General features: G+C 45.6%; 2 protein-coding genes across 2 annotated transcripts; both read left to right on the top strand.

Annotated features, from left to right (window-relative positions):
* Positions 1-2,506: 2,506 nt before the first annotated feature.
* TSPO2 (translocator protein 2) lies at positions 2,507-6,610 on the top strand. The gene is made up of 4 exons (XM_065740339.1): positions 2,507-3,702; positions 3,945-4,157; positions 4,561-4,699; positions 5,579-6,610. Exons 2-4 carry the CDS (start codon positions 3,985-3,987, stop codon positions 5,759-5,761), a joined length of 495 nt encoding a protein of 164 aa, XP_065596411.1. The 5' UTR covers positions 2,507-3,702; positions 3,945-3,984; the 3' UTR covers positions 5,762-6,610.
* Positions 6,611-13,730: 7,120 nt separating this feature from the next.
* APOBEC2 (apolipoprotein B mRNA editing enzyme catalytic subunit 2) lies at positions 13,731-21,574 on the top strand. The gene is made up of 3 exons (XM_065740260.1): positions 13,731-14,084; positions 19,865-20,412; positions 20,967-21,574. The coding sequence occupies exons 1-2, from the start codon at positions 13,957-13,959 to the stop codon at positions 20,403-20,405; spliced, it is 669 nt and encodes a 222-aa protein (XP_065596332.1). The 5' UTR covers positions 13,731-13,956; the 3' UTR covers positions 20,406-20,412; positions 20,967-21,574.
* Positions 21,575-22,341: the final 767 nt, after the last annotated feature.

The raw sequence follows: 22,341 nt of genomic DNA, 5'->3' as shown, positions 1-22,341 counted from the left end.
CCCGTCACCTCGAGCTGCTATTTTAACAGAACTGAACTGAAAAGCTTCTCTTTTTTTTTTCTTTTTTTTTTCCATTAGACAGAAATCTGGCAGACTACCATTATTACCACTGCTGTTTTTACCAAGATACCACTGCAATGTACAAATGGACACAGAATCATACAACGGTTTGGGTTGGAAGGGACCTCGAGGATCATCACGAGCCTCTGCAGTGCCAAAGCCAGCAGGTCTGAGCTGCTCAGAGCATGGCAGTTATCACAGGCATCCCTTCCCATCCACACTCCGTCCCTGCAGCAGCACGCAGTCTGAGCACAGCAGATGCAGCAGCCTGGCTTTATTGCTGGTGTAAATCAGAGGAGCTGAGCCGACTTGGTGGAGCATTGCAGATTTATGCCAGGAGCTGACCTGGCATCTCTATTTTCAAAACTAGGGCAGATTGAAATATGCTGCTCTTCGATAATATATTCGGGTTAACGGGGCTTTTATATTTGGGCAATTAATCTTGCACAGAATGGAAACCTTTTGGGACAACGTGCGAAGGTTGCTAAGAAGAGGAAAACAAACGTGGTTGTGTAACTCAGCTCTCCTATGTCTCTTCTCTCATGAAAACATATTGCAGTGATACAACAGTGATCTAAAATCCAATAATAATATTACTTTAATATAAAGAAGCATAGCAAGACGTAATATAGTGATGATTTTACTAAGAAGTAATTTTACACTGATATAGGATGAGGTAACGTGACTCAAAGCAGAAATATTGGGACATAAATCCGTGTAACAAAGGAGAAACACTACTGTGCCAAAGGAAGTCTGCCCAGTTCACAGCCAGGGTTGTCCCTCCTGCAGCACTGCACACTCATGCTGGGGTCTGTGTGTGCCCAGGCTGCATCTGAAACCATCAACTTCACCATTAGCTGATTCACACTGCAGCACGTGCTGTTAGAAGCCCAGAGCAGTGTGGGACCCCCACCCTGTGCTCAGGCTGTGACACCTCTGCCATGAGCCAATCTTCTATGGCAAAGTTGTTTGGTATTATCCCACATCTCCATTACCCTCTTCTTTGCTCAGAAGCTCAGGTGAGACTGATACATCACTCATAGGCTATTTTTTCTTTCTTTGCATTTGCTCTTCCACTGCCACGATCTATCAGCCCCAACCTCACAGAATTACCATGACCTTTGCAATCTGACACCCAGCTTTTAATTATTGCTTTCAGTCTATTAAACTCCAAAACAGCCAGGGGATCCCACTGCCATGTGCCAAGCAGATAGGCAACAGAGTTCTGTGCTCCAGCCCAGGGGAGGAGATGCTCCCAGCTACCAACTGCTGCAGTGTTTGCTGTGACCATGCTGCCACAGCTCCGCGCTGGCACTGGGAGCACTGGGAGCACTGGAGCAGCTCGGTGCTGTGCTGTGCTGCAATGTTCCTGCCTTGCAGCATGGCATAAGCTCTCCTGTGCAAGTAGCAACAGCCTGGAAGGATGTGCAGTGGACTGCTGCTGGATGAACGCGTGTCGCATCCGTTACTCCAAAGCAGTAATTACACTGTACAAACATGCTGCCTCGATAGCACCGTGTTGATGCACGCTGGCTGAAAGTCTGTCCCCTTACCATGTGGGTTGTTGGGTTTTCTTTTTCATTTCTCTTCCCCTCCCCCTGAAAAATTTTCTTTGGAGCCCAATAAAGCATCAGCTCTCACTGGCTCTGTTACAGCAGTAATACTGCATTCTGCCAGGACCAGCAATCCTGCCCCTGGCCATGGAATTCAGGTAATGACCCATAACTGAAGTAAATTAGTGTTTAATTCCCCATCCCTCGCAGACAGCTTACTAATGGAAATTGATTTCCAGCTTTTTTCTTTTTCATTTAACATGCTCGTCTCATGTCTTCATTTCAGATCCAAGTGCTTCCCGGTGATTTCAGCCCAAGAGTGAGCAGAGAGCTGCTCAGCAGCACCCAGCAATGGCGAGGGCAGAGGTTCCCTGCAGGCACAGCAGCTCCTTCTGCCCGAGCCCACCGGCGCTTTGAGGCAGAGCCCCAGCTGGAATACATCGGTGTAGCTCATATCCCTGCAGCACCCCCAAACTTCATGCTCCCACGGACCTGATCCTCACCCAGATCTCTCACGCAGCTCATTTGCACAGCATGCTTTATACATGGGCAACGTGCTGCAGTGCTGAATGCTGCTGTGTCCCACGCGAGCATCGCTGCAGTGCCAGCTGCAGAGCACACAGGCCGTAATCTGAGCCAGCCAGCGGTGCACACACCCCTTTCCTCAGCTATTTGGGCAAAACTCAACACACGTTTCCCTCCCTGTACAGGAGCACCCGCACTGCAGGCAGAAGCTGGCCTCGGATGTCTGACCCTTTTCCTTTGCACGGCAGAGACAGGCAGTGAGAGAGGTAAGGTTTTATGGCTCAAACCCTATTGAAGTGAGATATCTTAACAACACCGCTGCCCTCAACCCTTCTGCAGTGCATCCTGGCAGCTGCAGAGGAGGTGGGAAGTGGTACAAACACGCTTTTCCCAGCATACTTTCTATGGGGGATGTGGAGCTCAGCCGGTGCTGGTTTACACTTTAAGAGCAGGAGTAACAGCTTGCTTCTGCCTGGTCGACTCTCATTCCAGGGACACTTTAATGGTGCTATAAATTATCTGGTGAAGGAGTTGTTAGTGAGAGATGGCGTCGGGGACATTTGTTCCTTGCTGATGTACAAACTGGCTGGTGTGTGCTTCTGAAGAGGGACACTCTGTGGCGTGATGATGATAATAATAACAATCAGCATAGGCAATAGCAAAGCATTAATTGTGGATTAGAATGGTGCACAGATGAGCGTGCGGATCCATCCTCCCCTTGTGCTCCCTGCTTCTCCAAGCAGTGCTCCAAGTGTGAGGGATGTTTCTGGCCGAGGGAGTTTCTTTTCTGTGCCCCCTTCTCTCTCCTTGCACTGCTAAAAGCAATCTCTCCCAGGCGCATCTGCTCAGGTGCATCACGTCCTTATGCTGACAGTGCTGAACTGCTGTGCTCCTGGAGAATCCTGTTGTCTCTGATGAATGCTAATCCAGCTTTAATTCCTTCATGAAGCAAAAGGGAAGGCAAACATGGAGGCAGATGGAGGAAGGGCACAGGACTGTCAGGTTCACAGCCCTATAATGGCAGGGGAATGAAATGATGGATGCCATCCTTCCCAGGGCTGCTTTGTGTTAGAAGCATAGAGTAACTGTTAAATTTCTGTTCCTTTCATTCAACATGGGTATGGTTAGACTGAGAGCAAATTAACAAACTACCCCTGTGCCTCAGTTTACTTGTTAACAGAGGCAAGAATCCTCTTTCTGTCTGCCAGGACTGTAGGGAGGATTAAACAAGGTTCATTGAGAACTTCATTTACTGTAAGGACATTGTCTTGTTATAGACTTGAATTAAAATATAAATCCATGGCAAAAAAAAATAAAAAAGAAGAAGAAGAGATGAAACCAGAATGGATGGAGTTTTCTGGGCATGATCTGTCTGGGTTTTGATATTCAGAATAGCATGCAGAGGAGAGATAACAGCTCTACCGAGATGCGTGGGTTCCGTGAGCATACACAGAAGTTCATGTGCTGTCTGACTTTAGCATTCAGAGGAGGAATGATAAAAGCAACTGAAGCCTTGTTTGCTAAGAATATAACCACCTTAGGTGAACCCTGCTACACAGAGATGGTAAGAACTCAGAAAATAATGGGGGGAGCTACTTTACTTAATAGATCACGGGGAAAACGTAACCATGGCAGAAACTGTCACCCCTACTGCATAGACTGGGCAGAGGGAAGGCAGTAGCGAAGCTGAATACAGATTAAACGCTTAGCCACTGAAGTGCAGTAGAGGCAATTAGAGACAAAGCTTGGGAGATCGAAGTAAGAAAAAATGTCTTTTCAAACTGATGACCAATTACTGTTTTTAAGCTGCAGTAGCCGAAAGACAACTTCCCATCACCAAGGAAGGATGTGGGCTTACACCGTCAGTTTTACTGTCCTGCCTCACGTCGGGGGTTTCCTCGGCTGGTTCATCAACAGGAAGGAAACACCTGTTTGGTATGAGAAGCTGAAAAAGCCCTCGTGGTGCCCACCCCGCAGGATGTTTCCTGTTGCTTGGACCGTCCTGTACACCGGCATGGGGTGAGTTCTGCACGCCCCTCCCCATCTTGCCACGCTGCTTCTGGTGCAATCATTTCAAACTCTTCAGTTTGCTCCTGAGATATCCCTTCGCAGGGCAGTACTGGTTCCCAGCTACAAAGCTAAGCCAGCTTCTGGTGCTGCAGGCCATGCTTCTGGCTGGGCACACAGTTAGCACTGTGACAGGATCCTAAAAGCTGCCACTGCCCTGGGGAAATTGTGTGAGCACACAGCTGGGGGAGAGATGGGAGGACTGGGGGCAGTGAGGGGCACGGATGCAGCAGTTGTGCAAATATAACAGTCGTGCAAACCCTGATCTTCCACAGGAGTAGAATACAATAATGTCTACATTACAGATTTCCTAACTGCAGGACAGCAAAACACTGATAAGTTTCCCTCTTCACAGCTATGCCTCCTACCTGATATGGAATGACCTGGGCGGCTGCAGCAGCAAAGCTATCATCCCACTCGGCCTCTATGGGGCTCAGCTGGCCTTGAACTGGGCTTGGCCTCCCTTCTTCTTTGGCGCACGTAATCTGAAGATGGTAATGTATCTGGCCACCCATCTTTCTGCTAGAGTCCCTGCTGTATGTTCTGGGCTTGTTTGGACGGTTTCTACCTAGCATTATGCAGCTGTAAAGACAGCTGCTAGAAGAGTTTTTGCTCTGATACAATGAACGCTGCACCTGGCTCTAGACAATGGTATCAGTCCCTTCCACCCCTCACCCTGCTCCTGTCACTCTGACAGCCAGTCCTACCGGAGCGGGCGGGAGATTCAAAAGTCAATAGCCCAGCTGCTGCATCTCCCCATTAGGACTCGAGGTTAGAGATAAGTCCTTCTGAGAGACACACCCTGCCCAAGCAAGCAGCAAAGCAGCATCCCCGGGTGGGGCACGGCAGCTGCACTTATCAAGCAGTACAACACAATGCAACGTGCACAGCAGAGCCCTCTTGGAGGACGTGTGTGAAGGCAGACAGCGTGGCAGAGCTGGACATGTGCTGTGGATGTATTTATCTGAAGATCTGAGGCACAGAGTGGGTCACGAGTTCTCATCTGAACTTTGTCACTCTGATGATGAAATGTACAATGTAGGAAGTTTAAGTGATAGCAGCCACTGGTACTGATGGGCATGTTTCTGATCTGCCTGCATAGGCACCATCAGTAGAAGGGCCATTGGACAGTATATTAATCTGTGAAACTTGATAGCAAACAAACAAAACAACAACACTGCTTCTTCACTCCTGGTCTGATGCATTCAGGTCTCACACATTTTGAGGTCTAAGGGCTCAGCCTAGCTGGCTCCTCAGTGTGAAATCAAACTAATTCCTATTCCTTCTCATGACCTCTAGCAGGAGGGTTTTTAGTCTTGCTGTATGTTCCCAAGAGCAAGAACAAAAGCGATTTTCTTCTCTCTGCTCTCCAGGCGCTGATTGACATCCTGTGCTTAGATTGCCTGGCGATAGGGACCGTGTGCTCCTGGTACCACATCAACAAGGTGGCAGCACTGCTGATGGTGCCCTACCTGGGCTGGCTGGCCATGGCAACCTGTCTCACCATCCGCATCTGGAAGGACAACCCCGAGCAAAAAACAGGAAAGAGTGAATAAGAGCAGGGCAGAAAGGAAGGCATTTCGTGAAACCAAACCACGCTGATGTGAAGCAAGATCTAATGATATGGGGGATTTACTTTTGGATAGGCAGAACACATCTCCTCCTCCCACCTTCATCATGGTTGTATAAAAGAGAGGTTTCCAGCAGACACCTGTGTGCTTTTGTAGGGCAATCATGCATCTTCGGGAAGTTTCTTTCCAACGTTGTTGAGGTTTTGGGGCTACAGCTGTATGGTGATCTTACTGCTATCAGGTCAGACTGCACTAGCCAAATTAGGATTTCATGACACCAAAGAAATTCAGATAGCAGCCCAGGCCTCTTTCTCTCCTGCTACTATTCCTTTAGAACAGAAATTGTTCACACGTGGTAAATCCCACCTCTTCTGGACCAAATAAAAATGCCCTTCACTGATGCACACCCATTTTTAAGAACTTGTATTTTTGCTATTCTTGCTGTTGCTTCATTTCCATGTATCACCTGATTTGTGCTTTGTACCATTAACTTTTTATATGTCAGTTCTTGAGCAGGCAGTAATCTGCCTTGCTCTGCTACAGAAAGAAACTGGGCACTTTGACTTCTATTTGTGGGGCATTCCACTTGCTGAGTGTGTTGCTCCAAGATAAAGCAGCAGTGATTAGAATGCGAGCGTTCGTCCCAGGAGAAAATATCTCTATTCCACCTTTGTGTGCTATTCCTTACCAGAAGGCTGACATCAATGCCTTGGGTGGGTGAGAAGACATAAAAAACAGACAGCACCTTAAGAGGTTTGTTTGTTTAAGTACAAAAACACAAGATGTTTTTTAAAGATGTAAAAACTTGCTGACACTGCCTTGAAAGTTGGAATTACAGGTTACAATTAATTACATACCACAGTATTTCCACTCCCTGAATATTATTCCTCAGGAAAGGTTAAAATACAGCATCCCCAGGGAAACAGGACCATGACACGGAATCAGGCACAGAAGGTGAATGGGCAAACCCCTTCCATCCTTTATTCTTGGCTCTTGCATTTGATAGATCTGAACCTTAAAAACGTTGCATTCTACAGAAAATATTTACTATTTTTTTAATCGATAGAAGTAGTTTAGAGGAAGAAAAGTGGCAAGAGAATCTTCTTTCTGGCAGCTGACTGTAGATTAAGGTGTGCGGGTTTCTTTGCAAAGGTTTGGGAATGTAAAATAAATTGTATTTGCTTGCAATAAAATGAAGCCCCTTTTTTTTGGGAAAATAAATAAATGCAAATTATTCTCGTTTCACTGGTTTGGCATTAGGTTTGCAAAAGGGATCCAAAAACTCTAAGGATCCTATCTGGAGTCCATAGGCTGTGCTCAGGCTCTCAAGGGGTTCAGCAGCAGAGCTCCTGAAGCCAGTCTCATTATCTTTTAAGGGCAAATGGGCTGAATGTTCCTGTGTCCAACAACGGTACATGGAAGAGCAGGGTGCTCAGCATGAGGGAAAGCTAAACTCAGAAGAAACAAACAGCAGTAGGTGAGCACAGATAAAATTTGTGATAGTTTTTAAAAATCTGGCTATATATCTTGTTCCATCATTTCAATCTCATCTATTTTTTCCCTTGTAGCTGAAGGACACCATTATTCACGACTGCTGCTGCAAGCATTTTGCTGTAATCTCTTGAGTAAAAGCTGCCTAAGAGCAGGCCATTGAGAAGATGTGATTGTAAGCAAAAGTAGGACTATAAAGCACTGAATGCTGCAAGCAGCAGTAGAAAGATCATAAGCCAATTAAAAAAAAAGCCACCACCAACAACAACAACAAAAAAAAAACCCACTATGTATTTCAGGGCTTTATACAACTGTATGTTACCACTCATCTTATTTACAGCAATGTGCCCTCCAGAAAGCCACATGCCAAAGGACAAGAAGACGTAAATTATTTCTCCTTAAAAGGAAAGTAATATCTGGGCTGGAGATTCAATTCAGCGGAGTTAGGAATGATTTAAAGCATTTGAACACTATTATGCCAATCCTCTCCTTGTTAGCACAGGACAGCCACGGGGAACAGGGAAGAGCAGAGCCACCTAGTGAGGCCAGGAGGAGAAAGGCAAGTCTTCACAGTGCTCTGCGCTTTCAAAAAGGGGAAGAATATTATTTAAATGACTTTTAAGTTGGTAAGTGGCTCCTGATTTGGAACAAACCTGCAATGTTTAATAACATATCCAAATTAAATACATGGACACTTGTTTGAACATCCTTCAGAATTACTCCTGTTTTTCCATTTTTTGTTTTTCTTTTTTAAGGTAAAGGAATATCTTGAACTAAATATAACACACTTTTACAAACTTTTCGTATTTGCCTTCCCCATTTTCACAGCTGGTGTAACTAGATGACTTCTTGTCTTTATTTCAGTTCTCCCTTCCAGTCCACCTACGTACATACCAAAAGCTTCTCGCAGCAGCAAAAATTGCAAGTGCTCCTATGTGTGATATATGTAATTGCTAGAAATCAATTGACAAACTTAAATTCAGCAAAGCTCCCTCTTGTATTAATATTTAAAGCATCACTGAGTGTTCTTATCATTTAAACAACTGTACTAAAACCCTTTGCATAAGAATAATGTTAATGATGTTTCAAAGTCAGCCATCTAGAAAATCCCTTTTGTGTTGTGCAGCATAGATCAAAACCTGCCTGTCCTTGTGGTCTGGTTCTCTACTAGTGCTCCCTGATGGATCTTGTGCTCCTGACCACAACATGGTTGGAAGAAGCATGTGGCCACACAGCATCCCCCTGCAGAACTTGCCCTGGGAGAGGAAAGAGAACCAGCTCAGAAAGATGCAAGAAATCCAAACCATGGTTAGGAACCTGGCTTGCTAAAACTCATGAAATTTTGCCTCTAAGGGGGGATTTTGCTTGAGGTCTCATGTGGGTTTGCATGCTCTGTCTCTCATGTGGGTTTGCATCCTCTTCCCTGCATGCTCTGTCTGCCTGAGGGGCTCTTTTTCCCCAGGTCATCAGCAAGGAGCACAGAGAAATTTCACTTAAGCCAAAACAAACTAAGGCAGCCGGCAGGCTGGACCCATATTGCCTTAGCGGGTATGCAAGGTGCTTGTCCAGCCCCCTTAAATTAGCCTATGGAATGGATACCATATCCCACCCCAGTGTCAGGGAACATTCATAACCCACAGCAGGACATGCCATGGTCTACATGGTTTGAGCAGTGACTCAGACAAAGGCCATGCATTCGTGACAGTTTTCATAGGGTCGTGGCATTTAGAGAAGAGCCACCTCTCAGATCACCGTGTCTAGGGATGATCCCTCTCTTCAGGCTTCAGCCAGTCTTTCCAGAAAGATGTATTCAATACTAAACTGATTGTACACTTGATCTCAGCCCAAAGGGCACATCCTCTGCCTACTGGCTACACAATATTTGTGCATAAATAAAATCTTTCTGCACCTCTCAGCCCCCCTCTTTCCCCAACCCTCAGTCAATAATTTACTAGCTGTTCCAGAAAACACTCCGGCTTCAGCAGTAAGGAACTTAAATTGACTTGCTGGTGTCTGGAGCTATGTTAAAATAGAGAGTGAAATGCTAGAGAGAATTTGCTGCTGTGTAAACTTCAGTGAGCTGATGACAGGCCAGCAGCTCTCCCACAGCCCCATTAGCACTGAGTGGTGCAGAGCATCAGCTCCCGGGGCTGCGAGCTCCTGCAGCATGGCTGGGGCTGCTCAGTGAAACCACACCCAACAGCAAGGAGCTCGTGCTGCTTGGAGTTGGCATTAACTTCCAGTTGGACTTTGAATTGACTGGGCAGACAGCAGTGCCTGACAAAAAACCACTCCTTCCCAGCTCTACAGGAGAGCAGTAATGTGCGTGTGTGTGTGCTGGGGATCATGGGCCAGGGACGTCCAGGGTTCATCTGTGAAGATAAGGAAGGCAAGGAGGTGAGAGCATCTCTTATCTCTGCTCATTTCAGTGGTATTGCTCTTTTCACAGCGAACTCATGTCCTGCCCAGAGGGGATGTGGGCACTGCTCGGGTTGAACCTTGTGGGATTCTGCAGCAGCTGACGCCTGTGTGTTCCCACCCCTTCTCTTAAAACTTGGCAGCGATGTCCTGCAGTGCAATGAAAGGGACAGGTGAGGGCCTCCAGGGGCTGAAGGAAGGAAAGCTGCCTCTGCACATCACTGTCAGAGAGTGTTTATTTATTTATCACGTAACGGTAGTTACAGCCGGAAAAAGCAGAAGGGGGATGGCTGCCAGACAATGTATCTAGGGAGATGTTTTGTTACTGCCACCAGCTGTCCCTCTGGAATAGAGAGCGCATCTCAGCCATGACTCACACAGCCCGTGTCTTATTTCACTCTCGCATCTATCCAAAAATATTCCTCCAGCCCAAGAATGCAATAAAAGCCTCCTTTTCCTGGCAAGGACTTCCACTGCCAGGTCTCTTCCACTGCCCCTTTGTGATCAGCACAGAGCAGCCATTTTAAATGCAGTAAAGCAGCTCGGGCTGCAGTTAGAGGACAAGCAGATAACCTGCCAGGGAGAGAGGTCAAGAGATTACAAAACTCTCTTTGTCAGATACTCATTCAAGATGAGAAAGGAAAAAAAAATCATTGTATTGTTCCCACATGTCTCTAAAATCAGTGGAAAAACCACTCCGCACTTGGAGGGACACACAATCAGATCTTAATACTCTAGAAACGAGCAAAGCTGGAGTGCAGTCTCCCAGAGCCCTAACCCTCAGCCTTCCCTTGCTTGCAGACCCCTGCTGGCAGCTTTCCCACTGCTCTTCAGGTCCTACTGCAGGGTCAGTGTCTTTGAGGTCTACTCATCCCCATTATTCACAGTTCAGATCGGGCATTCTGGCCTTGATGCCCCAACACAATGAAGCCAGACCTTTTAAAGAACAGGGGGCAGACTGCCAGATGTTGCAGGACACATCTCTCAGAGGATGGAGAATGGGCTTAGGCAGGAAACCACAGCTTGGGTTCGTGCCACTGAGAGGGAAGCAACTGCAGGGCCCATCTAGTTCTGTGGCGCAGGGCTGTGCCCCTCCGTGGGAGGTTCCCCACAAGTGAAGTGCAGCTGCTGAAGATTTCCTGAAGAGGGATCAGTGCTCACCCACCGGCTGCATCCAGCAGGGAGAGGCCGCAGGGAGGTGTGCAGGATTTAGCCTCTGCTGCAAGGGCTGACTCCCAGTCCTGCTCTGTGAGCCTTGACGTGCGTGCAGATCTCCTGTGCTTCTGCAGTAAAACAGCATTGCACTGTGCAGGGCTCTCAGAGCAGCACAAAGCTCACAGGCAAGTAAATAAAGCACAAAATCGGAGGAGAGGGGAAGGGTGAAGGAAGCCTCAGTAACAATGCCTGCTGGGAGGTGCAATGATTTTAGCTAACCTAAGTGCTGTTGGGAGGTCCTTGAGCGAGGCCAGCTGCATCCTGGGCCCCTCAGCACTGTGCCCTCACTCCTCTGAACGAGCTGATGGGGACAGGATCCCATTACTGGCTCCGGCCATCAGACCCATGCTCGGATGCTCCTGTGCACACGCACACACTTCAGGGGAACTAGGGTCATTTAAAAACAACTGAATACAACTGATCAAAGCTTTCATTCCTAAGGCTCTAATGCAAAATGTCAGCTCGACAGCAGCTCGGTGGTGTCCCTTTATATTTTTGGCACAGGCAGACGCTGCAGGGGGTGGATCATGACTATTTAGTGCACTGCCCTAGATGGAGCTGTGAAGCAGCTGGGGTAGGGCTGGATAGAGGTAGAGTCTCGGTGCCACATTCCAGAGATTAGATAGGAGCTCAGCCCTGAACTCTGCAGAGGGGCCAGGCCAGTGAAAGCTAAGGCTGCAGGAAAGATGGGACCTTAACAGTCAAGAGCTTCCAAAAATAAAAAAGAAAAGTGGGTCAGATTGAAGAAGAGTGCTTTTTCAACACACAGGGGGAAGACAGAGACAAGCTGTCACTCATTAAGAGAGGATCCCCATCCCCAAAAACACTGCCTAAAATGTCAAAGGTGAGAGTAACTGGGCAGGGGAGTTGGAATTTGAGCATAGTTACCACGCAAGAGGAAAAACACTACAGCTGCTCTCCAGGAAAGTATTTTCAGCTTAAAAATAAATAAAATTTTGCACCAGGAAAATATATGTTCCATGGATAGGATGTCTTGGGACTTCTCAAATCCTTTGCTGCACTGTTGTCACAATACTCTCCATGCCAGCTATGCCAGCCATCACATAAACAACTTTCTCATCACTAGCAAACAGTGAAGGAGTGAAAGGGTGAGTGGTGTGCCCTGTCCTCAGCATGCATTTCAGTGATCCTATTAATGAAGAGCTACAAAAGGTATTGTGATTCTCACAGAAGTACAGAAAGACAAGTTAGCAAGGGGCTTGAAAAAGCAGCCAGAAGACAAAGTATCTGCCTAACAGCATAGGTTTGTTTCACTTCATGATAGCACACAACCCCTAAAGCTGTAGGAGAGCTGGCTACAGGGGTACCATGAGTTTGGTGTGAGAATGAGTACTCACATTTCTGATTTCTACAAAGAACAGCCTGTCCTCCTCAAACTAACAGCAGCTTTCCCACTAAATACAGAATGAATACTCGATCAAATATAGCGTAATATTTATCTCAATTATGACGGTGAGTTCTGAACTAGGTGCAGAACCTGGGACACTGGAGGTTTGATTTCCAGTGTGCTTCGGCTAAACTTGAGTTTGCACCACTACACAGCTTCCATTTGCTCTCCCCTCATGTCACAGTAAGGTCAGTCCCTGAGGAAAGCCGTGCTCAGGTTTTCATCAGGCTCGGCTCACATGGGATTTATACAAACCTTAAGTGATTAAACTGTGAGAAGAATTTCACATCACTCCGCGTTTTTGAAGAGACAATTCCCCCAAACCAAACATACAAACCCACTTTTAGAGCTCGTGTGAAGCCCAGACTAACCCTGACTGTCCTTTCAAGCTATTGCAGCCTCCTGGAGAGATCTGCTTGATATACTGCTGAGCAAAGCAAACACCCTAAGCTTGCGTCAATAAAATCTTTATAGTCCTTCTCATTTCTTTGTACGAAGGATAGAGTCCACACCCACAACAGTTCAGTGCAATCACAATAAGTACTTCACCAGAATGCTTCCAAGGAACTCTGTCCTTGGCACACAGTTCACACCAGTCCCAGTAGGTACTGCCTGACTTCCAGGTCTGCAAACACAAACCACTTTTCTCATCACGACTCCTCAGAAATTTGTCTGATTCTTTGGCTCCCGTGCAATCACTCATGCAACATCTGCATCCCCTGCAGAAGCAAAGGGGAAAGAAACAAAGGAACACTGCAAGAATCTCTAAGCCAATTGATTTTCAAAGTCCTTACTCTTATCTAGCAATGTTATCTCTCCTGGGGTGCTAAGCATTTTTTAAATACCCAGTCAAAGAAGAGAAAAAATAGGGAACAATGTACTCAGCACATGCCATTGGAATTGCCCTGCACCTGAAATACTGTCCCACTGTGAATTATCAGCCCGACTTCAAAATATTTGGGATAAAATTCTGGCTTGAATTTCCACGGACACCATCTGTAACATCAACGTTAACAAGCTCAAACTCGAGATTTCATTTTTCATGTCCCTCCCTGGAAGAGCAGGGGAGAAAGAAAGGCAATCTCCTGCTCTGGGCGCTGTAGCTGGGACACTGCAGGTGGCCCATTAGGCCAAATCCACAACAATGGGGACTTTCCAGCAAACCAAATGGGGACTGCCCCTTTCCCCTCTGGACTGAGCCAAAACAGTGGTCCTTCAAGGTCAGCAAAATAACAAACTGGCAAATGGGAGGTAAATGGAGAACCTGCCAGCTCTGCATCGTGCCAGCTATCTGTCGCAGTCATGGATAAATAGATAGTTATGCTTCCAGGATTTTCCACCCATTGCTTAACCCGCCCACCACGAAGTCGTCACTTAATTTTAAATTAAAAAGGCAGCGCAGGGGATTGTTAAAAAGACGTAGAGAAAGCTGGGGAAGGAGGCGACATCTGAGAGCCTGGGACACCCTACCCCTTCCAGCCTCTATCACTGCTTTGTTCCATATTTAGCCCCCGACAACTGCCTCTAGCACAGGAACTCCCAGCTCTGTTTTTTTCCCTGCCCCCTCCGCTGCCTGCACTCCCCGAGAGCTTTCAGAAATTGCTCTTTTTCCCAGTGGCTCTAACTGACTGTCCCTATACCCAAGAAGATGGCAGAAAAGCAGGAGGAGCCCAGCAACACCCAGAACGGTGAACCCGACAACGCAGAGGAGGGCGAGGGAAAAAAGAAGAAGAAAGTGAAGCGGGAAGACCTGCCACCGTTTGAAATCGTGACAGGGTAAGGGGTTCAGCTATAAAGTGGGTGCAGGAGACTGATGGGGATCTTCAGCTCTGACGCTGGGTAATTAAAGGCAGTATCTTAAGTCGCCACACTTCTCAGTATTCTTAAAGGCTTTAAGTGTGGCTTTCACTGCTGTGGGATTGTGTTAAGTTTCAATGGGTTTTGGAGTGGACAGATTCACCCTGGGGCAGGCAGGCAGACAAATCCATTTGTTCTGATACAAGGCAGGGCTGTTTCCACAGAATTCAGTGATCCCTTTGCAGTGCGTGGAGCCCTGCTGAGTGCACTGGGATCGCTGCCCATGGAAGGGACGGGCCCTTGATGAACACCCAGTATCGATTTCTTGGCGTAATCAATGGCTCTTGTCTGAAAGTTTCTCTATCTGTGTATTAAGAAAAATAGCCCTGCTACGGCTGATTTGCTTTACGTACCTAAGGGACAGATCTTTCAAGAGAGAGAAAAGTCCACATTTTCAAGGGCTCCACTCTCGCATCTGGAACGGGGCACTCAGAGAAGCCCCGCTCACAGATGGGCACCAAAACAACAGGCAGCTTCCAAGGCAGCAAAGCAGCTCTTGTTGTAGGGGGAAGAAGTCATGACACCTCTGCTTAGGAAGCTGAACACTTATCAGACATCACTGACAACCACTAAAAAAGGTGTAATCTGCTCTCTCCAAGCATTCAGAAACACTTGTTGCTTTAGTATAAAGATGCCCTATGCAGTTCTTCCCTCTGATCTCTCCTGGAAGTCACCAGGGCAGTGTTTCCAGTGCATAAACCAAACCCACGATTTCTTCCAGCTGCTACAATGCAATCCTCAGGCCAGACTCCAGAAGCCCACTTGGAAGCTTGCTGCCTGGGACATGGTCACCAGTAAGAAAGATGCTGCAAAATGTATTTGGTTGGCACATCTGAAAGCCATACACAAGGTTTCATCTCCCACAATTGGGTTATGTCCCTGCACAGAGGTGAAAAAAAACAATTTTCTTCTTAAAATGTGCATGCTCTGAAAATCACGTATTGGATTACCTCGGGTAAAGCTTTCCTAGGACTGAGTTCAGTTCTGTGCTCCACTATCTGTGCACACAAAGCTGGTAGCTGCCCATTTTCTTTCTGGTCAGTGGTACCAAGCAAGATGAGAGCTGAGGTTTCTGAAGTGCAAGCACTCAGATATTTGGTGAGGAGCAGAGCTGTCAGTATGGGTATTTATACTGTGCTCATTATGATACTATTTGGAAACTGTTTATAGCTGTCTGGAGAATTCCTGCATCGCTCACGACCTAGTATCCCTTGATTATTAGTTTATGATTGATGCTGGCTATTATTAAAGGTGAGAATGAGGAAGTGAAGCAGAAATCCCAGGGGACCCTGAAAGATGTACAGAAAAATCCAGCAATCTTTACTCTCATTTTGAAAAGGACCCTGTCACTAGGAGCTGTGCCTCAACCTTGTATGAGCAGTTTGGATTTCCTAATTATTTAGAATTTTTCAGTCAATAAAACCAGCTATGTGAATTATGAGAAAACAACTGCCTCTGTGCAAGCACGTAAATTCAATTACACTGCCTTCTATCAAGCATTTCAGTTTCAGCCCTTGGATTAGGGGCATCTTATGACACACAGCCAAGTTCTCAAGCTGAGTCTTATAGTTGAGCCTGGCATACACAAAACATGTTGGGAAACTAATCACTCTGTGTAAGAATATTAACTTCCCTTCACCTCACTTTTTGTCGACATTTGGCTCAGTACAGCCCCGGATAAATGTAAGCTCCTGCTGTGTGCTTTTCATGACATTTAAGTGGACGTATTTATTTACACATTACCTAGAGTGTAAATGAGGTTTCTTCTAGCAAGAGGTGATAAACCCTTGGCTTCTGTTACAGTTGATCATTACAGACTTTCTATCATCAATGAGTGCAGCACAAGTGTTCATTTGTGAATAGTTGTCAAAAAGCAGCAAAAGGATGCTGTTCTGTAGGCTCCAAAAACTAAAAACCTCAAAGTCTCTGCAGCCCCACAGCCATGGGCTGGATGGAGCCTTCCACACGCATAAAGCTCACATGCAAGACCTAAACTTCAGGCCCTTATTAGATAAAGAAATGGCAAGAAAATGGCTTAACTATTTGCAATAAAAAAGAAAGCAAGCAGAAAAGTAGTTAACCTAGTCACCATAATAGCTGGTATTTGTGCATTTTAATTAATTGTACAGTTACATGCAAGATAACACAGTTTTTGCACTTAGCACCTACAGCAGGTCTGGTGTAAGAAATATGAGAACAGAATTCACATCTCCTCCGTACATTTTGTTGGCATTCAATTTTCCTAATGTTAGAAAAACAAAAAAAGGTAAAATAGGGTTATTATAAACATTTGTATGTCACCTGCCATTCAATCATGGGAAAACAGGCTTGCCAAGGGTTAGTGGTTTACTCACAAAACAAAAGCTAGTGGCATCCAGGTAAGCAGGCTTTGTTTTCACAGCAGATGACAAAGCTTTCTCAGGGATGTATTTTGATTATCAATCACTTGTGAAGAGTTTTAGTCTACCCAAATACCACAATTATGATACCTTGCTTCACCTTGGATCATCTGCCAGGCATGCTGTAACTCAAAGGACAGAAAGCAGCACAGAATCCAAGCGTGCATGCAATCCTATGGGGCACGTGGGAGCTCTTTCCCATTCTTTCACTGCTGCACTCGTTGCTGTGGGACTTCCCAGTTACTCCGGGGACCAGAGGCACCTCGTCCAACCCCCAGCTGCTGGGAAGAGTCACAGCAAGGACACAGCTGAGCCTCCTCAGGACTGGTGTTTACAATTCACACTTGTGCTGAAGTGTCCTCCCTCCTCTGGTTTACATGGGATTAAGGAGATTCTTGCTAACTAGCAAACACAGCCTCCTGGTCGCCTCCATATCCACGATCAGCAAGTTTTCCAAGCTCTCAGCCAAATACTTACACTTGGAAAAAGCCCTAAGCTTTGTTTACATTCTTCACTGGAAACTTATTCATTAAGCTGATGCATATTCCGCGCTGCTGGAAGGGCAGATTGAGGTGAACATCCCAGATAATCTCAGATGGATGCCTGGATGATAAGCACAGAGATCTGTGTAGGTCTGATTAAATGTGCACTGAGTCAATGCATCCTGGAACAGATCACTGCTGTTTAAACTGTTCATCAAAACATACACAATTTTGTCTCTGATGTCACCACTTCGCAGTCAAGAGAGTTAAATCAGGAATTAACACCCATGACTCTGATGTGACACATTTAAGTACAGAACAATTTCTTGTACCAACAGAAACTTGCCTTTGAAACAAGGCCATCAGTGGCTTGTTTTACTCAGCATAGTTGGACTTCCAAAGAAATGCTTAATTAAAGAATCATTAAATCATTATCTGAATAATCCTTTATTATTATTAGGATAGAAAGCAGGAAGAGTGCTGTTCTCAGATGGATGTACATTCTTCTCAGCTCAAAGAAGACAAGTGGAGTTTGGGGAGTAAAAGAGGTGCTTTGCTGAAATAGCCTGATATTGCTGTTTAGTGTCAGAGGAGGTCTTGCAACACAAAAAACGAGACTAGCTCAGGCAGGTAACTTAAAACTTCCATTGCTTAGCATTTTCTCTCTGTTCCCTTTATTTAGAGGACTGACAGTAGTTTTTTTCTGGGTAGTTTAGAACTTGTGCACACCGATGCAAACTCTCAGCACAAACCAGAGCAGCACAGATCAAACCATATCAGACCAGCGTGATTTGTTTTCAGTAACCAAAACAAAAGCCTGTATCCACACTGCTGACCATCCCTCACAGACACACCCCCAGCTAACAACGCCAGTGCAGAAGGCACCCAGGCACTTCTCTACTAAGTCCCAGCTTGTGTAGACCTCATCTAAACAGGACTGCATAATGTAAGCATTTAATAATACAGTTCAGAAAGCAGCAGAAAATCTGCTTATAGTAAAATTTCTGAAGCCAGACTTGTACTCGAAACCTGCACGTTGTAAATCAATGATATGCAAAAAGATTTAGGGTCCTCTTTGACTGACAGCAACAACAGACATTCCTGGTGTAGCTGCTGTGTGCACGACACTGTTCCAACTCGTACATCTCGTTGCATTTTGAAGAACAATCTTCCTCTCTCAGCACAAAACACAACAGTGCCAATCTAACCGTATCAACTCTCACACTCTTTGGCTCGTGCAGTACACTGCTATTCCAAGAAGAGTCATTCATCTGTAAAATCGTGCTGTTGGGAAACCCAAACCAGAATTGTGAGCTGTAGCCCCAGGCCTTTTACCACAGATGTGCATTGCAGGCCCAACTGGACCCTACACACTGCTGTGGTATCATCAGACACTAAGCAGGGGGAGGGCTCTTTCCTGTTTCCACTTTCTCAAAAGCCAGAAATGCCACAGGACTTTGGCAGCAAGGAAAGCTCCGGCTGTGTTAAGACAAATGCAGAATATGCGTGTACCAGTGAGAAGTTTCTGGAAGTTTCTAAGTGGAATTAAACACAGATGGAAAAATATAATTAAGCATTTAGGATAACATGGCTAAAGCTTGATTACAGCTATAATTTACTCTGAGTTACGTACTCTGACAGCAAACCATTTCCAATCCTTTTCTGTGCAGAAGTCCACTTGCCTACAGCCCATACTGCAGTGCTTGCAGCCAGGCATTACAAGTTGGACTCCCTGCTCCTTCTGTTGGGACTTTCCTATTCCAATCCGATAAGCAGAGACTCGTGCTATCTTGGGCGTTTCATGCAGTCCTATCCTCACTCTTTAGGGGTGCAGCCTTTTCCATTACGGTCTGTAGGAAGACACCTGCTGATTATATAGATCAAGTTCAAGCCCTTCATGGAACAGACCTTATTCCTGGCTTGCACACATTCTCATGGTGGCCCAAGCCAGGATTTCCCACTGGTAAGCTGACAATGCTTTCACTCTCTACATTACCAAGTGAGTACAGCATACCGATTTTGAGCCCATTCACTCTTTTCCATGCCATTCACTTCCACCGTCTCCAGAGACATCTTGTGCCATGTTGCATCACAAATTCTTTCCTCTCAGCAGAACAACACTTTGCCACCTGCTCCTGCAGCCTCACTGCTCTCCCCAATTAATATTTGGAGGGGTTTGAGAAGCTGTCCTGACCTTTGCTCATTGCACCCCCTGGAGAGGTCTGACATTATAATGTAACTGTAGACAAGACAGAGATGAATAAGACACTTAATGTTTTACAAAGATTCATTATAGCTTCAGTGGGAATAGCAAGGTTATAGGTCCACCTAAAGCTCAGATGAGAGGAGTGCAACACTATGAAAGATTACTAGTATCTAAGAAACAAATGATGTGCTGCCTTTCCTTATTTTGCTTTGGCTACTCCGCACAGCCATCACGGCCATCTTTGGGTAGTATTTAGCAGGTCATGGGGCACGTTGTCAGCAGTATCTTTCATCTTCCCAACACTCTTTAAGCACTAGTTCTTGCACCAACACACTCCAGTTAGATGCTACAGGGAGCAACCCAGAAAACCTGGCACTCTCATATATCAAAGAGAAAAAGACTAAGTGTTGAAAACGGGCCTGGAAGCCTCACCACACAGTAACTGATCATCCAATAGTATTTAATGCATTTTTATCTTTTCTTGGCAAGGATCTCTATTAAGATGGCAGAAGAGAATCAAAGTAGATGGTGCAACTGGTCTGAGATCACACAGGAACTAAGCCAATGCTATAACCCTTTATTATGTGCTTCTCTCCTCTCTGCTTCCCCCAGGGAACGCCTCCCAGCCATATTTTTCAAGTTCCAGTTCAGGAATGTGGAATACAGCTCAGGCAGGAACAAAACCTTCCTGTGTTACGTCCTAGAGACCCAAGGCAAAGAGTCAACGACTTCCCGGGGTTACCTGGAAGATGAGCATGCAGCCTCCCATGCTGAAATTGCATTCTTTAACACAATTCTGCCCAAGTGTGAATCGAGCCTCCGCTACAGCATCACCTGGTACGTCTCCTCCAGCCCCTGCGTGACCTGCGCTGAGCGGATAAGCGAGACCCTAAGGAAGAACAAGAACCTGCGCCTGACAATCATGGTGGGACGCCTCTTCATGTGGGAAGAGCCAGAAATGCAGGCTGCCCTGAAAAAAATGAAGTCTGCTGGCTGCAAGCTGAGGATTATGAAGCCTCAAGACTTTGAGTACGTCTGGCAGAACTTTGTGGAACAGGAAGAAGGAGAGGAAGCAAAGGCTTTCGTGCCATGGGAGGACATTCAAGAGAACTTCCAGTACTACGAGGAAAAGTTGGCTGAGATACTGCAGTGAAGCTCACGTGAGTGAGGATTTCTATTTGCTCACCTGGCTCCCTGCATTAGTATTAGGCTTCTCTTTCTCTTCAGGTTGTTGAAGGCAAAATGTGGTATTTTCTTTTACTGCTACTCCCTATGTAACCAGCTGCAGCTGCCAGTACCTGAATATATTATCCCACACAGTGCCTGCCCCCTCAAAGGAGGTAACCAGACAGGAGGCTCCTTCACAGCTGATGCTGAAGGGGCTTAGAGATATCTTTTTCTTCACAGTGAATACCTACCAGGGAAAAAAAAATGGATTAAAAGGTACAGTAGGTAGGGTCACAAGATGCATTAAGAATATCTCATTGCTGCCCTCATATATGGTATTTAGAACATGTGTGAAAGAGCCCAAGAACACAAAGAAAATGGGGTTTCCCCCCACCTCCAGAACAAAACCCAAAACAACACCACAACACTAAAAGAATTCAGTTATGACTACACAATTCCTTTTCAAGGGGTACTGAAGTCACCTATTTAAGCAGTGAAACACAAAAGCATTTGAAGCTTCTAACACGTTCCTCCCTTTTCCCTCCAGGCCCATCTCAGGAAAGATCTGTGAAGAGACATGACAGACTTGGACATCTGGGACATGCCTGCTTTCCCATGCCTTGAATCCAGCAGATGCAGTGCCAACTCCTGGAAGATTAGGCCCTGATGGACTACAGATATGCGTACAACAGATCTTTAATGTCTGGGGTTTTATGATATGTTTTTGTTCTTCTCCACTCACCCCATTTACCCCTGAAACAATCCTATGTTGTCACTGCTGACAGGAAAAGGCAACATGCTGTGTGGTTAAAGCCTTGAATGAAATGGATTGTAGTGGAGCTACAGGAGAGTGTAGGTCTCAAGTCCCAGGATTTCTTTGAGATAAGACTGTAGAACAGAGCTGCTGATTATAAACTTATTTACAAAAACTATGCTTCATAAATATTAGAAAGAAGATAAATAAAATCCTATTACTCAGTCCTCCTCAACAACAGTGATTTCAATTTAAATTACAGTTAACTTCTTAACTCCACAGTTATGATGGAGCCCTAAATACTTGATTTCAGATGCACCAGATAACTTTTTCCCCTTGTTCACTGTCTGCAATAAAAACCTCAGTTAAGCAAATGAAATAAAACTGGAGCCCACTGAAAAGGAGTAAAGCGGTGTTATCTCCTCTATTTCAGAGAGCTTGTAAAATTACACTGACAGGTGAGACACCCTGGGACAGCCAAGCATGAAATATTTCTTACCTGGAGCAAACATCAACAGAAGGGAGAGTGACCAGACAGCAGTGAGTTTCAAGAGAATGCACAATTGCAGAGATACAGAGAGAGAACGGGATTAAACTTCCATATAAAACAAGGTGCAGAGCACGCGAGGTTACAGAGATCACCAATTATGCAACTGATCAGAAAGGGCTCCTCTAGTCCAAGTTCCTCTGTCTCACTCAAGTTTATTTTTCACAGCTGTGTATTTAGCTACAGCAATTACCCACCAAAACCAAGAAGCAAAGAATAGTCACACAGGGAAAGAAAAAATTATGAAGTTCTTAAAGACACAAACAGAATTTACAGATCTCCATCAGCAAAGAAAACAAACAATACAGATTCATACATAAAGCTGGGAACAGGAAATGTTCTGTACATTTAATAAGTAGCAAAGAGTAACTAGAAACCCTGTTTTACACTAACAACTTCTCAACAGTCCCATCCATTAGGTTTATTCAGTACTTCTGGCTTTTCTGTGGGCATTCAGCATGACAGAAGTAAAAAGATCTGGTGTTACAGGACAGTGAGCAATACCAAACTTGAAGGAAATACTGTTAGTTATTCAGTAGTGGAACCAAACTTCCCAAAATCAAGTGTTCAGCAGTGGCCTAATAAACTGTCACTGATTTTTACATTTGGTGACATCAAACA

This window comes from Cyrtonyx montezumae, unplaced genomic scaffold (genome assembly GCF_038088225.1).
Source record: "Cyrtonyx montezumae isolate F1298 unplaced genomic scaffold, pur_monq_1.0 scaffold_26, whole genome shotgun sequence".
Lineage (NCBI taxonomy): Eukaryota > Metazoa > Chordata > Aves > Galliformes > Odontophoridae > Cyrtonyx > Cyrtonyx montezumae.
The sequence above is the reverse complement of the archived record's forward strand: the minus strand, read 5'-3'. Positions and strand labels throughout refer to the sequence as shown.

Coding starts and splice junctions, on each gene's coding strand:
- TSPO2 (XM_065740339.1), top strand. CDS start 3,985: ATGTGGGCTTACACCGTCAGTTTTACTGTCCTGCCTCACGTCGGGGGT. Junction 4,158..4,560: donor GTCCTGTACACCGGCATGGG/GTGAGTTCTGCA, acceptor CCCTCTTCACAG/CTATGCCTCCTACCTGATAT. Junction 4,700..5,578: donor GCGCACGTAATCTGAAGATG/GTAATGTATCTG, acceptor TCTGCTCTCCAG/GCGCTGATTGACATCCTGTG.
- APOBEC2 (XM_065740260.1), top strand. CDS start 13,957: ATGGCAGAAAAGCAGGAGGAGCCCAGCAACACCCAGAACGGTGAACCC. Junction 14,085..19,864: donor CCGTTTGAAATCGTGACAGG/GTAAGGGGTTCA, acceptor TGCTTCCCCCAG/GGAACGCCTCCCAGCCATAT.